Raw genomic sequence first — 22,020 nt, forward strand, 5'->3', positions numbered from 1 at the left:
CGAAACACAGCCATTAACACACTTCATACACACACACACATGCTGCTAGGCTTTTCCACAAAGCAGCATGATAATGCTGTTTCAAATGACATAACACTACTGCAACAATATTGCACTGATTTCTTTAAATAAGTAAGTACACTTCCCTCGACTGCTCGCCTCTCCTACCCTCAAACTCTCATTTCCTTTGCCAGAACCCAACACACACACACACACACACACAAGTGTGCACACGGTGAGAGCGCTAAGCTGAGATTAGAGCGCCACTTCCCCTTGGCTTTTTGATGATTAGCGGCTCCTCGGCTAAGTCCCTCTCATATCACATATGTCCACTGCTGCTAAGTCACTAATCGGACAGCGACGTGCGTCCATTAACGGGCCGAATAATCGCCATCAGTGGTGGTTAACCGTCTCCTGGCCTTCACTTACTGTAATCAACTTGTCCATTTCATGTTGGCACGTCAGCCGCGGCAAGTTTACGCACACGCAAGCATGTTTAAATACAGGCAGCAGGCTTAAAAACACGCAAAGTGGGGCTGAGAAAAATCACACACACACACACACACACACATCAAACGAATTAAGCAAAATGGGGACAACGATATGTTGCAGCTTCATTGAGGAGAGGGAGAGATAAAGCAGCCATTGGAGAAATACACACACATGCCTGACTCTCACGCTCTGTGTGTCTGGCTGCTAACATTATCATGGTGCTAACTGCTCTTGTTAACTCCTCTACTCAGAACAAGCTTTCAGGGAGCGTGGGAGCCTCCTCTGGAGAATTCCACAGTTAAGAGTATGCTTCTGTGTCAGCATGCATGCATGTGTGTGTGTGTGTGTGTGTGTGTGTGTGCACGCACTACTATGCGCTCAGCTTCTCTTTAAATTACGAGCCATTATTTCAACCACTACACAAACAGGCTGCACACTCACTCGACTCCATCGTCTAACAGTTCAAATAAGCACGGGCGGCTAATTCCAAAGTGCTGTCAAGAGTCAAAGTGACATTTGTGTTGTTTTTCTTGTCTTTTTTTCCCTCTCTGCCACCTTGTGACTGCTGAGAAGTGTCTGCCTGTCACTCAGGTGCAGGTCTATTTGCGTGGAAATGCGAGTTATCTTTGAAATTGTTCTCTGAGGGAATGGAAGGGCATATCAAAATAGTTGAGCGGAATGTGCCTTTTAGATAAGGCGCCCAGGGCGTTTTGCCTCCGAGGAGCCGACCGCAACATTTACATCCGTATGACACCTCAGGCGGGAATTTAAACAAATGTTTCCCCCTGTGTCGCGCTATCACTGGCTTTATTGCCGCTGCTTTTTTTCCCCCTCTTTTGCTCTCCCGCTGCATTTCCTTTTCCTTGTCTCAGCTTTCAAAATGATTTCTCCTTTTTCTTTCCCTCTCTATCTCTCTGACACACACTCTTGAACTTATTTTAACATCGTCTGCCTCCCTGCTTCTTCTTTCTCTCTCTCTCTCTCTGCCCCCCTCTCTCTCTCTCTCTCTCTCTCTCCCGCCTGGTGTTGTTTTACTTACTGTTCCCTCTTTACACAATCAGCTGTTTGTAAGAATGTCGCTCCATCCCTCCCCTCGCCCTCCCTCCTTCTCTCCTTTCTTCTCAGTGCAGACTCTTAAGGATATTGCCTAATATCTATTTATAGGCTGTCCTTTTGAACAGTGGGAAGACTGGGGCAGCAACTGAGAGGAAAGGCTGAGATGGAGGGATAAAGATTAGCAGAGAGAGAGAGAGGACAGAGGAAATGATATCTTTCACCTCTTCTGTGGCACACTGCTACCTCACCAGCATCAAAAAAGTTCAATTCTTCAAAATTTGGACACAAAATGTGTCTGAAAAAAGCAAAAACATGCATCCAAATCCAGACACATGAACTATAAAGACCCATTTATAAAGTCAAGTTCAACTTTTTTGCACTTCTTTGAATAAACAAAAATAAATAAAGTGAAATTCCTCCTGAACGACTTTCTCAACAGAGGTAGACACTGTGCAAGCGGGGACAAAATGTGAACACAGCTCCTGTCTGTATATATCTCACACACTCATATACACAAACACACAGTCACACCCTCACACACACACACACACACTCACAAAGGCGCGGACACACACTCAGCCTCACACACACAAAGCATCCTCTGTGAGGTGCCCTAAATCGGCGGCCGACAGCCCAAACCGTGTTTCCTGTCCAGCTTAACCACAAAAGGCAATAACACACAGCCTAATGTCGCTGCTGCTGCTGATCACACACACACACACATACATACACACACACACACACACACACATGCTGGAGAGAAGTTCACGAGTCTTGTGTATGAGTCTGTGTAGCATGAGCAAAAAGGAGGCGGGCGCTAAAGACGTAGACTAACTCATGTGGCCTCTGGGACCACCTCTCTCCCTCTCTCCTGTCTGTCCTCCTCTCTTGTCCATTCATCCACCCAAAGCTTTAGTCACCAGCGAGGCATCGCTCCACATACTTTCCTTGTCATGTTTTCAGCTTTTTCCCCCCCCCATCTTTAAACCTTATTTATGTCTTTACACTGAGTCACCAGACTACGTGATCGCAACTGACATTTGAGTGTGGAGGGAAGGATGGAGGAAGGATAAAGGGCAGAGGGGGAATGAAGGAGAAGATAAGGAGGGAAAGTTTGTTGTGCTGTTTGGTCTATCTATCTATCTATCTATCTATCTATCTATCTATCTATCTATCTATCTATCTATCTATCTATCTATCTGTCTAATTGTCTCATGATTGGTTCAAAGCAAAGCGAGGACAACTCGTGGGAAAATCTTGCTTTCTCTATAGAGAAAAGGAAGAAGTGAGGCAGAAGGAGAGAGTTGGGGTGGAGGGGTGGGGGTGGGGGGGGGCAGACAGCTCGAGGAAAAGTGCATCCGGTGGACGGCGGCCCCGCTCCCCTGGTGTTTTCCGAAGGGGGAGACGCTGCATAATGTTTATTGAGCGAGGGACAGTGTTTTTCCATTGTTGTGCCGGGCCGCTATTTGTGCTGCATTTGTTAAGCAATCCATAAAGGAGTCACAACATTTGTCTCACTGTCAGTGACTTGGCCTGCCCCGGTAAACCAGACACACACACACACACACCCTGACACACACCTACACACATAGACACAATTGCGGGCTCATTCTCTCACCTAAATGACAACACACAAACCTTCACACACTCACTCCCAGCTGGGCTCTTTCTCTCACCCTGCACTTTGAAACTCTCCCACCTCGGCCCAAATGGTCTCCTCCTTTTCCTCTGACCTACCCCCTCTCTTTTTCTCTACCTCTCCATCTCTATATTCCCTCTCTCCCTCTCTCTCTCTCTCTCTCTCTCTCTCTCACTACCTGAAAGGACAGAGGTTCCATTGTAGCGCAGCTCTAAGCTTCTAACACTGTCTCCTTTTGTAGAATGGAAGGATGGTAAACAGTGTGTGCATGTGTGCGTGTGCGCGTGTGTGTGTGTGTGTGTGTGATTGGGAGAGAACGAGAGAGTGAGAGAGAGCAAGTCACATTGGAGGATTAGTGTAAGACAAGCTGCATGGATTGATGGATGACTTAAAAAATCGAGGAGCAGAAGAAGAAGAAGAAATGGCGAGGGAAGAGCAGGAAGTGGAGGAGGAAAAGGAAGAAGAAGAAGAAGAGGGAAAGGATAGAGAAGAAGTGGAAGAAGAAGTGGAACAAGTGGAAGAAAAGGAAAAGCTGAAGAAGTGGAAGAGCTGGAAGGAGTGATGTCAAGTATGGAGAGCAAAACAATTGGATGAACACACGCTTTCTGCTGGAGCCCTCCTGCTATGTTGACAATGCCATACCTCCAGCTGACCTCTGACCCCTCCCCTGTGACCCTGTGTCATATGACCAGGGACCTCCGTCTGGTCTTAACACACACACACATACACCTCTCTCTGTCTTTCCCAGTCACTTTTAACACTCCATCTCTCTCCTCCACGCTCCTCTTTAACCAAATCAAGCATAATACTCGCTCCCCCTTTCATCTGTTGGCCAATGGAGAGCGCCAGCTGATTGCACCGGAGTGGGAGGTCGCAGTGCGAGAGAGTCAGGGGGTGAGGAGGGTGGGAGTGTGTTGAGAGAGGGGAGGAAGTTGAGAGGAGGGTGGAGGGTAGGGGGGCTTAGCATTCTCTTCTGGTATTTTTCTGTCTGTCGTTTTTTCTTTTACTTTCTTTCTTTCTTTTTGGCCCCCCCTCTCTCTCTTGCTCCGTGGATGGAGACACGGTTATCAAGGCTCTCTGGGGACAGACAATATGGCCCAGACAATGAATGGCCCCCAGTCCGGGCTGGTGATGGTGGGCGAGAGAGAGAGAGAGAGAGAGAGAGAGAGAGAGAGAGGGTTGGTTTTCGGGGAGAGGCCGGGACAGGGCCACAGGGGAAGAGAGGGCAGAATAGCGCATTAGTTTGCAGAGCACGGACACTCTACTCAATTACTCCACTCTTTCTCTCTCTCTCTCTTCTTCACAGACGCACACACACATTCTGTCGTTCCTCAAACACACACACCACTTTAATCTCACCCTTTTAAATGAAGTACAGAAACACACTGCTCGCTTAAATTGAGAGCAAGTTTTTATCGTCAGAGAAATGAATTCCATCTTTTTATAAAAACGGCCCAAACTGCTGTAATTACTAAAAACAGCTTTTAAGTATTCAAATAAAAAACAAATAAAAAGCAGGGGAGGATTGTGGGTAATAGGTATAATAACCACATTGTTCCAAAAAGCTGCATTTCAAGTTCAAATTTCCCCTCAGAGAAGGTGACATCTGTAGAACAGTGAGAGTTTTAGAAGTACGCTGCGTGGCCTCTTTGCAGTCTTTTTAATGAAAGCATGTGTTGTTGTGTTAAAGCAGGTATTGGTGGTGCATTTAGGTGAACGCTGTTTTTAACGTATGGTGAGAAATGCAGAAACTTCAACCAAACGCTAATTTGATTTATCAATGATAAAGTCTTGAATTAAAAGTTGACGTTTCTTGAGGTCAAATTTATGAAGTTGACAGTTTTCTGCTGCAATTTAATAGAGATTTTAATTCAAGTCAAGTTATCTGAAGTAGTAGTAAAACCTAGTACTTGTTTACAATGTGCTTTCAGTTGCTAAAAATAAATTGTATCCACTAACGATGACATTAAAAAAATCTGTTTCTCTCAATTAAATGAAGTGAAATCCTCCCGGCTGCTGCTGCGCTCCTCAATTCTGAGTGCGACGCAAACTAATGTCAGATTGTATCTGAGAGCGTCCGGCTTCAACCATTCAAAGTGTTGACACATCCACCGCGGACTGTCTCCCCCGCTTCAAACGCACTCACACACACGCAAACACCCCAATAAACGCAGGGGACAAATGGAGGGGTGTGAAAATCCACCACTGCCTTCCTCTCTTCCCCCCCTCCTCCTCCTCATTCCCCTTTACCAATTCAAGCCCCTAAAATCACCCCCTGCCTCCCCCCCCCTTATTCCCTTGCACTCTCACTTTTCTGTGACCCGGCATCTTCTTCTTCTTCTTTCACTCTTTCTTCTGTCCATCCAGGGCGAGGAATGTGTCAGTTTGACCACATCATTTCTTTCCCTTCATGTCTAGATGCAGTCACTTCTCTCTTTCTTTCTCTCTTTTTTCCTGAGTGTTTTGGTTGCTTTGGCTTTCTCCGTTTTCTCCCTCTGTGTATATTTCTGTTCTGTTTGTGCGAACAGATGAGGCCGTGTTAGCGAAGGCAGTCTGTTTCCACTATTTTCAGCTTTCGGCTGGAAATTTTGATACAAAGCCGAGCGCTCAGACAACCAAAAAACGCTCTGAATCACAAAAAGCATATTAGATATAAAAAAATTGGATTATAAAATAAGATACATGAGAGAATATTCTAGCTTTGGCAAAGCATGAAGTCAATTTTTAAAAGCTTTAAGAAAAGGAGACAAAAACCATATCACAAGACTTTGTTGGCCTAGATAGAATTAGAATTAGAAAATATGTTTTAAAGCCTCTTTGTAAAAATAAAAAACCTCAGATTCAGCAGCAAACAGAAAACTTACACTCCTCTAATTATTCCTCACATTTATAAAAACAGACAAACCTTCTTCCAGAAACTCTCACAAACTCTTTTATTGATTTCCTCAATCATAAAATGACTCAAAGTGAATTAGATCGATATTTCAGAGGGATGAGAAGAAGAAGACGAAGAAGAAGAAGAAGCAGAAGAAGAAGAAGAAGCAGAAGAAGAAGAGGAAGAAAGGGGAAGACTTGTTGAAAAGAAGAGGAAGTTTGATGAGGGGATGAAGCAGAGGTATGAGTGAAAGGAGGCGAGCGGGCACTTACAGAGACGCAGGAACGGAGAGCATCGCGACCACCGAGTCTGGAGCGCACACACACTGGCAACTCACACACACTCAGCTTCGCCGAGAGACTGCCGCTCAACACACACACTGGAAACACACCAAATACACACACACGGAATGGATACCCCTCTCTCTCTCTCACACACACACACACATACATCGACATTTGAACACACACACACATGTATACACACACATACACACACACACACACACACACACACGGCCGGAGCTACAGTGATGGAGTGCATTACTGGAAAGCAAGAGTTTTAAGCGCTCTCCTCCTAAGTCATTGTAATCCCTGCATTTATCTCCATACATTCTGCTTTTCCATGTAATCCTTTAAATTTTTAATTCCTCCTAGCTGTTGTTATCTTCTTTTTTTTCCTCTCTTCAACCACTTTGCCGGATTGAACGGTTTATTAAAAACACATTTTTTGCCACATCTAAATGTGTTCTTAATTCAAGGGGCCCCTGAAATCCCCCCCCCCAACACTACCACCACCACCACACACACTCCACAACCCCACAGACCTCGGTTTATCTCTGAACAAAAGATTAGTTTCATCGGGCAAAACAGAGCGCCACTTTAATGCAATAAAAGTCAAGCAGAGGAAGGGAGAGCGGAGTGTGTGTGTGTGTGTGTTTGCATATGTGTGTGTGAGTATTAAAAACCCTGGGTATTATACCATAATCTGTCTCTCACAGCATTAGCATCAAACGACCATTATTCAGGCGAAAGCCACTTGTGTTGACAGTGTCGGGGAAAAAGGGCAAGGTTAGAGGGTTCACACCTCTAAATGAAGGAAGGCCCGCACAAACATCAGAGGAGCACAGTGAGATTAACATTAGCATAAGGCAGGAAAAATAACACAACAACACCATGCAGATTGACAATAGGATTACAGAGGGTTTGCATGTATTGAATTTGGATTAAATAAATCGCAAATAAATAAATGTTCAAAAATAAGAAGAGGCGTCTGAGAGAGCGGGCAGAGTGTAAACAACTCACATCCAACAGGGGGAAAACATCCTTCTTCTTTTTTTTTTTCTCTTTTTCACTTTTTATTTATTACAGATGGAAAATGAATCACTTTAGAAGTTTGACTTGTTGATCACACCTTCATGTTTCAGGGTAACACACACACACACACACACACACACACACACACACACACACACACACACACACACACACACACACACACACATGGAAGTAGCCGGTAGAGTAAAGCAGAAGTTGATAAAGTAGTAGTGATGAGTGGAGATGACAAGATGAGAGGACTTTGACACATACACACATCTCATCTGTTTCTTTTTCTCTCTTTCACTCACACACACGCACACACACACACACACACACTAACATACACACACACCCCAACACTGTTTTAAGCAGTTTGTGTAAAGAGAGGTTCTGAGATGGATTCGAACAAGTTCAGTTAAAAGTGACAGAAGAGGGAGAGAGAGGGGGAGTTCTGTTACTCGTGGGACAAACATGCATGGACACACACTTTAACACTCACACACACACACACACACACACACAGGTTTCATGTCTGCTCAGCCCCGGCTTTGCATATGGAATCTCTCCCAAAAAACATACAAGTCAATCATCAACTCTCCCCCACACACACACTTCAGCCCCAAACTCAGCCCACTCACACAGACAGCTCACATGCTTCACACACACATACACACACACAAAGTCTTCTCTTCATACACATGCTTCTCTACTTTCTTCTCTTCACCACCTTTCCCTCTCGGTCTCTGTCCCCCTCTGTCCTGTTCCCCTGTCATCTCTACGTGAATGTGTGTGTGAGTGTGTGTGTGTGTGTGTGTGTGTGTAAGAAAGCGTCACGTACCTGTTACACTCCTGAGGTAGCTCAGGCTCAGTGAGCATGCTGGAGTAAGGGTCCGTCTCTCTCGACAACAACAACATAAAACAGTCCCACAATGCTCAGATGAACAAGGTTAGTCTCCCAAAAAACAAGACGGGATACAAGTGATCCTTCAACCTCTCACACACACTGCTGATTCTCTCTCTCTCTTTCTCTCTCTCTCTCTCTCTGTTCCTCTCTGTCTCTCTACTCACACACTTTCAGCCTAACACCCTCCCTCACTCTCTCTCTCTCTGCCTCTGTCCCTCCTCTTCTCCCTCCCTCGCTGTAAGCTGTGAGATCTAGGCTCAGCTCTTAAAGGGCCAGCAGCAGAGAGGCGCTCTCTTGCGCTCTGTGTGTGTGTGTGTGTGTGTGTGTGTGTGTGTGTGTGTGTGTGTGTGTGTGTGTGTGTGTGTGCGTGTGTGTGTGTGTGTGCGCGCGAGCAAAGGGGAGGGGCCATTTGACCAGAGGGCTCATCACTCTGTGAGCGTAAATGCACAGCAGTGCTGCCCCCCTCCTTGAGTCCGTCTCCCTCTCTCTCTCTCTCTCTCTCTCTCTCTCTCTCTCTCTCTCTCTCTCTCTCTCTCTCTCTCACACACACACTTGGTTTTCACACACTCAGACAACAGTCACAGATCATGTAGACACACTTCAGAGTGGAAAGACCACTGCAAGCCCTCACGGACTTTATTATGTGCTGTCAAGGGACTAAATCAATATGAGGTCAACTACAATGAACCATATAAAACACTAACAAGCAAGCTGCTCTCTGTCAGTCTTTGTCCTCTTGCTGTTGTTTTATCAGAGTTTTAAATAAAGTTATTATCTCACATGGACAGAAATATTATGTATGAACACCGATCAGTCAGTGAGGAGAGGACGCTCAACTTTAAAGATGATTCTGGATTATTATATCCTAGTAGCCTATGCGTCACATGGGGTGAACATTACACCACGTTTGACAGGCTCTAAATGTTGAAATTTATTTGTTTTAGTTTACTTTTCGTCAGTTTTTTCTTTTCAAAGTCAAAGGATTGTGACAGTAACTTGTTGTAAAGTTCAGAATGTTACCATAAAGTTGTCTGTGTGTATTTGAGGTGCTTTGTTAATCCATCAGAATCAGAAATAGTTTAATGTTCACTCTTTAAAGTTGCTCTTATACACATTGTAATCACCATTTAACAATTGTACGTTTGTTTATATCACTTGAATGATTTAACTTGTTAGAATACAGAGAGAAAAACATTTTGTTTAGTTTTTGGAAAGTATATTGTAAAATGATCTGATTTATCTCCTGTATTTTTAAAGTTATTTTATATTTTTGGGACATTTTTACTTTATTGGATAGGACAGCTGCAGAGAGACAGGAAGTGTGGTGAGCAGAGAGGGGTTGTGGACCTGCAGTAAATGGTCGAGGCTGGAATCGAACCTGCGACCACTGCGACGAAGGCTACAGCCTCTGTATATGGTGTGCGCGCTTACACCGCTAGGCCAATGGCGCCCCTTATCTCCCGTATTTGATACACGTTTTGCCGTCCTAAGCGGCTCCTGTAGTCATGTGACTTAAAGGTGACATATCATGCAAAATTGACTTTTTAATGGTTCTCTACCTGAAATATGTTTCCCTTGCATGTCTACAAACCCCCCGAGAATGAAAAAAATCCATTCTACCCCTGTTTTGATTTCTACACCTTTCTGTAAATGTGTGTGAAACCAGCCGTTTCAGACTTCAGTGTTTTTGTTACGTAACAACAATATCCGGTCTGTCACGGAGTCAGAGCTCGGAGCTTGTTCAGCCCATAGACTGTATAAAATAATACTGAATCCCTCCCCCGTTTTTCATTACCTGCACACATGTGTGCTAACAAGGAGCTTAGGAGGGAGGCATGCTAGTTGTAGACTGTCTTAATAAACACAAAGGTCAGTTTTACTCCCCACGTCTGCAGATTTGAAGATATAGTGGATGATTTTTATTTGTCATGGATAAGTGCTAGCGCTAATTAGCATAGCCACATAGCTATATGTTCATAGCTGTAGCTGTAGCTGTAGCTGTAGCTGTGTACCAAGACACACGTCGACATACTGACAAATAAAACATCAAGAAACACTAAATCTGTGACCAATGGTTCAGAAAAGGTCCTGCTGCCTTTCTGGCAGAGGTCGGTTTTACTCCCCACGTCTGCAGATTTGAAGATCTAGTGGATGATTTTTATTTATCATGGATAAGTGCTAGCGCTAGTTAGCATAGCCACATAGCTACATGTTCGTAGCTGTGTACCAAGACACACGTCTACATACTGATAAATAAAACAACAAGAAACACTAAATCTATGACCAATCGTTCAGAAAGGTCCTGCTGCAGGCGCCTCTCCGTCAGGATCAGATTCAGAGGGTTGAAGTAACGTGATCTCTGAGCAGCCGTGTATATTCAGCCAACATGTAAACATTAGATCAACGTGCTGGACAGCCGAGGCACATCCACTTCCTGAGGGGGCGTGGTCAGAGAGAAAACAGAGTGTTCTGAGGAGGACTGAAGAAGAGGGTTTTTCAGGCAGACCAAAATCTGATTTTAAAGTGTTTTTTTGAGCATAAACTTTAAAGACATGTTTTGGGGACCTCTTAGACCAATATATATTGATGAAAAAAGCGTGATATGTCCCCTTTAAGGCTGATTTATACTTCTGTGTAGACCCTACGCAGCAGGGGCTGACGCGGACATGAGCACCACACCAGGGCGTAAAATTAACACCCGCCAAGCGCCAATGGCGGGTAAAAAAAATTTGTTTGGCGTGTATAACATATCTGTTCAAAACCGCCTACTCCGTCTGACTCCAATTGCTCAGTCATTTTGTTATTGTTTCTATTTTTTCTTACCACTTTGTTAATTTATATTGTTTTCATTTGGACTTTGATTTTGTTTATTTTAATGTAAATTTGTGTATGTATATATATTTATATCTGTGCGGTGTCCTTGAGTGCAGAGAAAGGCGCCTTTAAATAAAATGTATTATTATTATTATTATTATTATTATTATTATAAAACAAAAACACACACCCACCAGTGGCCGATGGAAAATGTTGTATTGCATGTGCGGTTTTGTTTTCACCCATTTCTGCAGATTGCCAGGCCACTTTGACCCTCGCGGCGCGCTGTGCTTGTGTTGTGATTTGGTACGTTGGGAACCGCATGACGTCAGCTACTGGAGTTCTAGTCATTCCCTTTGCTTGATGAAGCACGGCGGGAAGAGCGTTTCGAGGAAGATGTGGCGACACATTCCCGGTGTGCAGCCACCACAAACAAAAAGGATAAACAAAGAGGCAGGAGACGATCAAGGAGAGGAACAGACAGCTAAACGAAGTAATATCACTACAAGACGTTTCAAAGAAAACTGGAAAACCGACCTCGGTCCTGGCTGACTTACGACCCGACAAACCACACCATGAGCTGCAGCCTCTGCTGTAAACACGCAAAGAATAAACAAAATGCATTCATTTTTTTATTTGGCCGGTGAAAAATAATTTTGGCCTGTACATTTTTGGAGGTCACTAGCCAATGGCAGATGAGGTAAAAAGTTAATTTTACACCCCGCACCACATACCTGTGCGTCGATGTGTAGCGCAGCAATTCTCCTCCCAAACACTTGAGGGCAGTGTGGTCTCTCTGATAGCCGATCGCCTCCTTCCGGCCCCGCTACGATCTCTGTTTCCTTTTCCACAGAGATTCAGAGCGTGTTCTGTTAATCTACAGCTGTTACATGTTGCTGTTTATCATACAGACATGATTACATGAAGAATAGAGAGGAGGGGAGGAAATACACGGTCGCCGAGCGGACCAATCACAGGGCTTGCGGTCCGCGTCGATTCTACGGGTAGTTACATTTTGGAGGAGGTGAACGTCAGCTACGTGCGTAGGTACGGGAGCGATGCAGACCTCCGGCGTAGGCTACGCCGTCGATTATAAATCAGCCTTAAGGGACAGGAAGTGAAGTATTGCGTGTAAATATGTGTTCTGTTGTTCTCAATAAATGAGTGTCGGAGCATCATGCTTGTTTTACTGTGTGCACGTAGATCACTCAGACTCAACTCATAAACATTGTCATGTCGTCACTCAAGAATGGTTATACAGATAAGTAAGTGTACATGTAAAGCAATAAGAAAGAAGACAACTGATAGCTGATTATACACAATGACTAAGAATATTACAGTAATAATAGAAAGAAGGAACAAATAAGATATAAATAAGAATAAAATAACAATAATAATAAAGTTTGTACAGAAGCGCAGAATAGTGATGTGTCTGTTGTGAACAATCCGGCTCTAAGAGTCGGATCTTTTTTATTTTTTTATTTATTTATTTATTTTTTTCCCTTTTTCCTTTTATTTTATAGGACAGGTGGAGAGAGACAGGAAATGTGGGGAGTAGAGAGCGGGGGAAGACATGCAGGAAATGGTCGACCGGCCGGGAATCGAACCGGCAACCCCTGAGGACTGTAGCCTCTATATGTGGGGCACTTAGACCGCTAGCCCACCAGCGCCCAAAGAGTTGGATCTTTGAAGTGAACGACGGGAGCTGGCTCCTGACTGGGAGACGCTTTTTTTCAATTTTTCTCTTTTTTTGTCTGTTAAAGCCTCATGTAATTGGTCAACACATGTGGTGGCATCTTGACCAATCACGGGTCCACACTGAGCAGAATGGGGAGGGGGGGGGGGTTACAGACACACACAGCACAGTGAGCACACCAACAGGAGGGAGACGAGAGGGAGAACGTGCGCGACAGAGAGAACGCACTGGAAAGGTGAGAAAACGAGTGACTGCAGGAAACACAGAAAACTTTAGACACATTTAAAAGGCATAGACTGTTTAAAGGCAGAGTGTAGACTGTGCAAGGTGAAAATGTCATCAATCAGGGTCCACAAAAAACCTGCAAAGACACATTAGAAGTGTCTGTGAAGGTTCTCAGTCATCCAGGTCATGGACATTAGAACTGTTTATCCATCAGTGCAATAAGTGAGGAATAAAGACAGTGAAGGGAACCTGCTGTTAATGAAGGGGTTTAAAAGTTTATACATACAATCAGAGATTGGACCTTTTTGTCTAATTGTGATGGGTCTTGTTTTTTGTACTTTATAATACATTTTTGTAGCACTCTGCTCCATGTTGAGTATATAAATAAAGCCTCATAAATAATACACATTTGATATAATGTATGTTTTTTACATTAGTTACTCATTATACATATCCTTTTTCATTATTTTAGGTAATACATTCATTTAAACAAGAAAATATCTGAGGAGCCACTTGGGAGCCGAAAGAGCCGGCTCTTTGTAGTGAGACGATCCAAAAGAACCAGATCTCTAAAAAGAGCTGGAATTCCCATCACTAGAGCTGAATATTTAGATTCAGCTATGAACAAGAGCGCAGGGAATAAAGGGAATATATATATAAAAGGATGTCAAAGTGTTAAGGATAAAACATGCAAAGAATCACAGATGGACGTTAAAACAAGGAGTAATACACAACAAAGTTACAGTGTTTCCTACAGTATGGTATTGTGACTGTAGCGGGGAGAGGACATATATTTGCATCATGAACATTTCTGGAAAAACTAGATTTTCATAAAACAAAAGATGTATCCCCACAGTGTTTTACAGGGCAGTCATAATATCAGAGAGTCTCTCAGTCCCTAACAGGTATGCAAAGGCAGGGCTCTACACTAACTTTTCTACTGGTACCAACTTTCTCAGTTGGTCACACCAGCACATGATTTGGTTGCACCCTTTTTGGGGGTACAGCATGACCTTGCCTGCTGATGAACAGTTGTCTTAATTTGCATATCCTAGTTTCATAAAGTAAAGATTGACAGTGACTCGAGTTATGATATACGCAAAATATTTTACTGTGAATAAGAAGTTTGTCTGCAACAAGCAGTGGCTGACAGAACAGGTCATTCATTTTATATCATTTTAAAAGAAGACATAACAAAAATGCTTTCAAATAAAAGTAAAGCTTTTTTTTAAAGCTATTTTGGGGTGATCAATGGTCCCGACCTGTTGCTACGGGCCATTCAGTCTCTGTGACATTATGCTGATTATAAATTCTCAAAGTATGCCTAAAAACATTATCGAATCACAGTCGCTGTGAACTTTGACCCTTGATTGTTTAACTCTAATCAGTTTATCATAGAGTCTGAGGGGGCGCTTTGACCAAATTTGAAGTTATCCACTCATGCTCTCAACATTTCAATGGAGTCTCCTACAGAGACTTGAAAACAGGTGATTAAAGCTATTTGGATTACTGAAAGAAAGCTATGCAATACAATAGGGGTGTAACGATTCATCTACCTCATCGATGTATGGATTTATATTCCTATGATCCGACTACATCGATCTGTGCTCGGCAAGTTGGCCTTCAGGAGGACATGTATGGATCTAACATCGTTTTAAAAGGTAATAAATGGATTGTATCCATACTAGGAAATAACACATTGGATTTAAGCACGGCAGACTTTATATGGATGTGGTTTTTTTTACACTTTTAATGATAAAGACGTTAAACCTCACTCACTCACCACTGTGATTTATGTCAGAGCCGACTGGCCATCCCTGAGTGTGCGCAGGCAAACACATTGGCTTCGTCTAATTTACAAATGTCTACTTGGCTTGGTCCCAATGTATTTATGTGTTTATCTTCAGAGATCAGGAAGTCACTATGCCTTGCGCTCCTGTGACACCTTGCGGATGTGTGTTCCCCGTGTTCGGACAGAGTTTGGTAAGAGAGCGTTCAGTTTTGCTGCTCCTACTGCTTGGAATAAACTCCAGAAGGACTTGAATCTGTCGGATCTCATCTCTCTGGACACCTTTAAGTCTATCTTAAATGAAAGACAGACCCCAGAACAGTGCCTGTGTTTTTAAATGCTGTTTTGTAATCACAAACTGCACTTTACTTGAAAATAAGGTGCACTTTTAAATTATTATTGTTTGCTTTTACATACTGTTTGCATATATGTTCCATGTTGTTGAGTTGTGCCATTTATTCTGAGGTGTGCTGCTGACCTCTTGGCCAGGTCGCCCTTGAAAATGAGGTCTTGATCTCAATGGGACTTATCTGGTTAAATAAAGGTTAAATAAAATAAAATAAAAACGTTACTCAATTCAGGCTGCCTGTCTGTGATGTCATCGCCACGCGCCAGCAGACAACAAAACATAGCATGGTGGACGGCAGAGGAAAAGCCAGCGAGCAAGAAATGATCAAGCCACCATTGCGGTCCAGCGTGTGGAAAGACTTTGGCTTTTGCAAAGAAGGAGATGTTTTTACTGTACTTTTATTGAAAATGTATTAAATATTGAAAATAAGAGCAGAATTAATTGTTTTTTACTTGTTTGTTAATATACATAATTAATTGATACCTGATTCCCTTACATGAAACATCAGGACTCTAGGACTGTCCAGTATCAAGGTGTTTATCTCACAGTCACACTGGTTGAATTTTTGGCTAAAAGGTTACTGAATTGATTTCAAGTCACTGAATCGATTTGGATCGGATCGTTCTAAATGAACCAATATCGTTCTTTAATCGTATTGGTAACCATGAATCATGATACGAAGCGAATCATTGTTAAAAAGAATCGTTACACCCCTACAATACAACCAGTGTCTGACTTAAAGGGGACATTTCACGCTTTTTTCATCAATATATATTGGTCTAAGAGGTCCCCAAAACATATCTTTAAAGTTTATGCTCAAAAAAACACTTTGAAATCAGATTTTGGTCTGCCTGAAAAGCCCTCTTCTTCATTCCTCATCAGAACACTCTGTTTTCTCTCTGACCACGCCCCCTCAGGAAGTGGATGTGCCTCGGCTCTCCAGCACGTTGATCTAATGTTTACATGTTGGCTGAATATACACGGCTGCTCAGAGATCACGTTACTTCAACCCTCTGAATCTGATCCTGACGGAGAGGCGCCTGTAGCAGGACCTTTCTGAAGGATTGGTCACAGATTTAGTGTTTCTTGTTGTTTTATTTATCAGTATGTCGACGTGTGTCTTGGTACACAGCTACGAACATGTAGCTATGTGGCTATGCTAACTAGCGCTAGCACTTATCCATGATAAATAAAAATCATCCACTAGATCTTCAAATCTGCAGACGTGGGGAGTAAAACCGACCTCTACCAGAAAGACAGCAGGACCTTTTCTGAAGGATTGGTCACAGATTCTGTGTTTCTTGTTGTTTTATTTATCAGTATGTCGACGTGTGTCTTGGTACACATCTACAGCTACGAACATGTAGCTATGTAGCTATGCTAACTAGCGCTAGCACTTATCCATGATAAATAAAAATCATCCACTAGATCTTCAAATCTGCAGATGTGGGGAGTCAAACCGACCTTTGTGTTTATTAAGACAGCCTACAACTAGCATGCCTCCCTCCTAAGCTCCTTGTTAGCACACATGTGTGCAGGGAATGAAAAACAGAGGGGGGATTCAGTATTATTTCATACAGTCTATGGGCTGAACAAGCTCCGAGCTCTGACTCCGTGACAGACCGGATATTGTTGTTACGTAACAAAAACACTGAAGTCTGAAACGGCTCGTTTCACACACATTTACAGAAAGGTGGAGAAATCAGAACAGGGGCAGAATGGATTCTTTTCATTCTCGGGGGGTTTGTAGACATGCCAGGGAAACATATTTCAGGTAGAGAACCATTAAAAAGTCAATTTTGCATGATATGTCACCTTTAAAGCTGCGCAGCATTGTTGGTCTGTGTAGTAGCTTAAAACACATCCATATAAAGTCTGGCGTGCTTAAATCCAATGTGTTATTTCCTAGTATGGATACAATCCATTTATTACCTTTTAAAACGATGTTAGATCCATATATGTCGTCCTGAAGGCCAACTTGCCGAGCACAGATCGAAACTACATTGTGGACATTTCAAAATGAAGATGGAAGCCTATCTTATTGCTTTTTACAGCCACAGAAAAAAACAACAGAGGCTTAAAGTAACACTTTTATAAAAACCTATCCGGACCGTGGACTTACCTGTGCTTAAATGATCGACTGCTGTCGTTCCAGCTTCCTCTACTGTCCTTTCGTTTCCACCACGTTAGCCAAGTCAAGCTGTTTGTGATCCACTTTGAAACACATTCCGCTCTTCACATGGCAGTCTTTGCTGAAATAATAAAGGAAGAAAATGTTAAATTAAGAAGAACAGATTTTCCCCTTTACTCAGAGTGATAGCAGGTTTTATTTTCTGTGACATATAAATGTTCGGTTGCATTTGCGAAAAATATCACATTCATATTTTTTGCACTTTTTATGAGTGGATCAGTTTGCACAGTTCATCCAGCAGTTCAACATTTCATCACTTAATCATCAGCATTAATATCTGTATGAAAGAAGAAATGCAGAACAACATTAAGGACTGCTAAGAGTATCTGAGCACGATGCAAATCTTTCTGCAACACAATAATTGGGATAAAAAAATGATAGAAAAATAATGTTTAACATCATTTTAATTCCTTTCATACTCCTCTGGTTTTGATGCAGCTAGAAACAGACATTTGATTTTATGACATGGAACAGTTTGGTTACAAGAAGACAGCTGAACACTTTCAACAGAACATATGCTGAGGCTCACATGCATGAATGAACAAGTGCACAAACACAGTCACACTCACACACACACACACACACACACACACACACACACACACACACACACACACACACACACACACACACACACACACACACACAGATGCACTTACAATATACTCATGTAAACAGTGACTGAAACCTTCACCATCCCCACACTCATTGTGTCCTCAGGTGTAGGTACTGACTGTGGTGTGTGTGTGTGTGTGTCTGTGTGTGGGGGTGTGTGTGGGTGAAGAGTGCATGCTGCTTTCAGCCCTTAGTGCTGTCAGTCACTATTAGGGGTGTGTGGTCTACGTGTCACACATACGGCCAATCCAGCTATTGTTCTGGAGAGTGCAGAGAAAGCAGAGCTGACAGACTGCCACTTCTGTGATACTTTAACACACACAATCAGACACTGACACAGACACACACAAACACAGACACACACACACACACAGGGGGAGGCAGGGGCAAGTCCTGTTACTGTATCTACTGTAGACAGATTCATACAGTGCAGTTACAAAACACACACACACACAGACACAGAATGTACAGTATTTGAAAAATAAAAACAAATTAGAAAACAAATTAAGCCTGTTAGTCCACAAAATGAGTCTGTTCCACAGCATTTATTAATAATGTAACGTCCATTGTTATGTTAATTATAAGCTTTCCTTCATGCAAGCTTAAATTTAGAGTTCATCAAGTTATTTTTTGAAAGTGGATGCAGTTATTACAAAGCTGGGGTTGGTAGTCAGATTTAGATCCACTTTTTGTTCTACTGGTTAAAATGATCTTTATGTCCCGATAGTAATCAATACATAATGTGTTCTTAAAAAAGAGGTAAAAAAAAGCTGCTATCTACAGCCGGAGTAAACCTGGGAAAACACCAACCAATCCCCGCCATCAGGAGCCAAATGATGAAACCAATCAAATCCTGTCCTGCCGTTCTGCCCGCCTCCTGCAGAGCGTACATTTCATGTTTGTTTGTTTTTAACTTTCACTATGAAAATGTTTTGGTGTTTTCTTACCGCTGAGTGAGACATGAGTTGACGTAGTGCAAAACACAAACCATGTGCCGAGGACCGGTTTTGAATCAGTCACCATCATATGGTCGTGAATGAGCGGCGCTCGTTCGTGCATGTGAGCGGGGGCGTCGTTTTGGAGGAGCTCTGAGGGGAGGGGGGGAGAGGCTAGATGGAGTCCTGAGGAAATGCTGCATTCAAATTCATGCTAGTTTTCCGTGACTACCAACCCCACAAGAATCCTGTTTGCAGCTTGATATGACGATTCCAGTGCATTTATTTTGTAGTTCTTCCCTCTGAATTTTGAGGAAATGTCTCTTCAAAATTCCTATGCTTTGTCTCATAATGCCGTTTCATATTAGAAATATTCAACACAGCTGTAGTCTCCTGACATATTAAGCACATGGGTCTTGTGCTGGTTGGAGGGTGAATGAATGCAATTTTTTCAGTCTATTCTTCTTTGAATTGCAGATTCCCACTGTCCACTTTTCTTTTACCAGCGACCTTGGAACATGCCATTTTCGTGCAGTCTAGGCTCCTAGAGCTCGTAAAGTGTCAATATGCGAACTGCTCCAAAAACAAAAGTGAAAGTTCAAAATTGCACTGGCAGCAGTGAACTCTGAGTGACCCTGTAACAGGCTGTCTGTGTATCTTTGGCATGGAGACAATACCTGGTATACACATGCTGACCCAATCAAAACACATAAGGTGCATTTCCACCAAGAGTTCCGAGGTCTTTTAGCCCCCAGAACTACTTTCCCCAGAACTAAAAGGTTCCTGTGCCCCCATTGTTGTCTGCGTTTCGACTGCAGGCTGAAGTCCCGGGTAGATTGTGTAAATCAGGCCAGTGATGTATGGAGAAAAAAAAAAGTAAATGCATTACACCACCAGACCAGTAGAGGGCAGTAAAACAAAGAGGAATACCATTCATAACAGATGACACCATAGAAGCAGACGGACAGGCAGGTATCATTATGAGCAACACAACAGTTAGCCTGTTAGCATGAAGAGACTCAGCTGGTCTGTTTTAGATGGTGCTATATTTCATCACAGATGGATTCACTGAATCAACACGTGAGAGGAGATAAGCGCGAGTAGCAAAGACGTTTCAACACGGCTTTAAAATCCTTTTGAACTCAAAAAGCCGTGGCAGAGATCGGCCGGTGTTTTGGTTTAAACAGCGACCCTGTTAACTGGAGACTTTCAGCCGGATGCATCCCTCATAAACGTCTTTAGACGATCATTAAATATCTGATGAGGATATTTTGAAATCTTAATAAAAACTAAACTAGTTTGCATTCCCAGGAACTCCCTCTGTGTTTCAACAGCTGTGTAAACTCCACAAACACTGACACGTTCAGCTGAAGGTCTCCAGTTTACAGGGTCACTTTTAAAACCGTAACACCGGGAGAGATGCATTCACGGTGGGCTGAGAGAAGACTACTGTTACAAGCTGCTAAATCAAGAGAATCACAGCTTCTTCTTTTGAAAAGTACACACACATACAAAAAAGATAGAACAAATCAAAACTGATGAAAGAAAGAGAAATCAAGTGAATCACAGATGTGTGTGATGTTATTGTGGACGGAGGGAGGAATAAAAACACTGCGGTTAATCTACCAATCAGACACGTTCAGCATTGCAGGCCCTGCACCCTAAAAGTCCTGGGACCTTTGAAAAGTACTACCCCCCGAGCAGGGGCTTTTTATGGGGGAGATTATCTACCCCTGAACTAAATTTAGACCCTGGGTCCACCAGTCGAAATGCACGTAGTTCCAGGGTAAAGTTCCTCTGGTTGAAAAACGCCCAAAGTGAAGGAATAACAGTTCTGGGGCCACAAATAGGCAGCCGGTGGGCCGCCTATTGAGGGCCTATGCTCTAGTCCGATGACAGCTAAGATAAGCTCAAGCCCCCTGCGACCCCAAAAATGAGACAAGGGGCTAAGATAATGGAAGAATGGAGAGTAATTTATATTAAGACAGTTTTTTTTTAATATATATCATGTTTTTAACCTTGTTAATGGATTGTGAGATGGGTTTGGGGGTGTGGTTGGGATTGAGTCGGGGGGGGGGGGCTTTTTTGTATTTTGGATGTATTCTATTGTATTACTACCATTATGCCATTATTATGTTACAATATTGTTGTATGAAAAGTGCTTTACAAATAAAGTCTGATCGATTGACAGTCAGTCGTTCAATTTTACTAACATTCAGCTCATAAGTGGAAAATACAGAGGAAAACTAGAGATTGGATTGTTAAAGGATTGCAGGAGGAAGGATCAAACCTTGCCCCGGCCCTTAGCTATGATGCCTAATCTGATGTTAATCTATAGATCAATCATCCCACCTACACAGTCCCAAACAAACCATCAATTTCCTTATTAGATTTAACAATTGATCAAGAGACAGTTCCTGTCTTCAAATGACTTAGAACATTTCAAATGATCTTATTATGTAAAGACTTGACTAAATTTGTTATCTGATGTGATTTGATTTCAAATAAAGGAGCAGGGGGCAGCAGTATGAACTTCTTATATGAGCTGTGGTCGAGAGGACGCTTTAGTTGCATTCAAATTAGAGATGCACTGAAATGAAAATTCTTGTCCGAAACTGTAAATGAGGAAACCAAGGCCGAAAACTGAAACACCAAAAGAAATGATTATGCCAATTATTAGTACCGTTGCATATATGCCTCTGACTGTGTACTAAGGATGTCAACAATTATTAGAGTATGGATTAATTAATTAAGTACTTCCTCAAACTTGTTTTTTGTTTGGATTTTGTATCACGTGGAACAAACATCATGTGGTCTTATATTTGGTTCAGCTATCAGGGAAGTGTTTGAAGTTTAAAGGTGACATATCATGCAAAATTGACTTTTTAATGGTTCTTTACCTGAAATATGTTTCCCTGGCATGTCTACAAACCCCCCGAGAATGAAAAAAATCCATTCTGCCCCTGTTCTGATTTCTCCACCTTTCTGTAAATGTGTGTGAAACGAGCCGTTTCAGACTTCAGTGTTTTTGTTACGTAACAACAATATCCGGTCTGTCACGGAGTCAGAGCTCGGAGCTTGTTCAGCCCATAGACTGTATAAAATAATACTGAATCCCTCC

General features: G+C 42.6%; 1 protein-coding gene across 8 annotated transcripts in view; it reads right to left on the minus strand.

Moving 5' to 3' along the window:
• sox5 (SRY-box transcription factor 5) overlaps positions 1-17,384 on the minus strand; it is a 112,723-nt gene extending 95,339 nt beyond the window's left edge. For 7 of the 8 annotated variants that reach the window (XM_034674086.1, XM_034674084.1, XM_034674082.1 and 4 more), the window contains exon 1: positions 8,220-8,463. In XM_034674086.1, coding sequence (XP_034529977.1) covers positions 8,220-8,296 — 77 coding nt within the window. In that variant the 5' untranslated portion in view covers positions 8,297-8,463. Of the gene's footprint in view, positions 1-8,219; positions 8,464-17,280 lie in introns of those variants that run through there. The other variant, XM_034674083.1, reaches the window with a different exon arrangement.
• Between the last annotated feature and the right edge of the window lie 4,636 nt (positions 17,385-22,020).

The sequence above is a fragment of the Notolabrus celidotus genome, chromosome 21 (genome assembly GCF_009762535.1).
Source record: "Notolabrus celidotus isolate fNotCel1 chromosome 21, fNotCel1.pri, whole genome shotgun sequence".
NCBI classification, from domain to species: domain Eukaryota; kingdom Metazoa; phylum Chordata; class Actinopteri; order Labriformes; family Labridae; genus Notolabrus; species Notolabrus celidotus.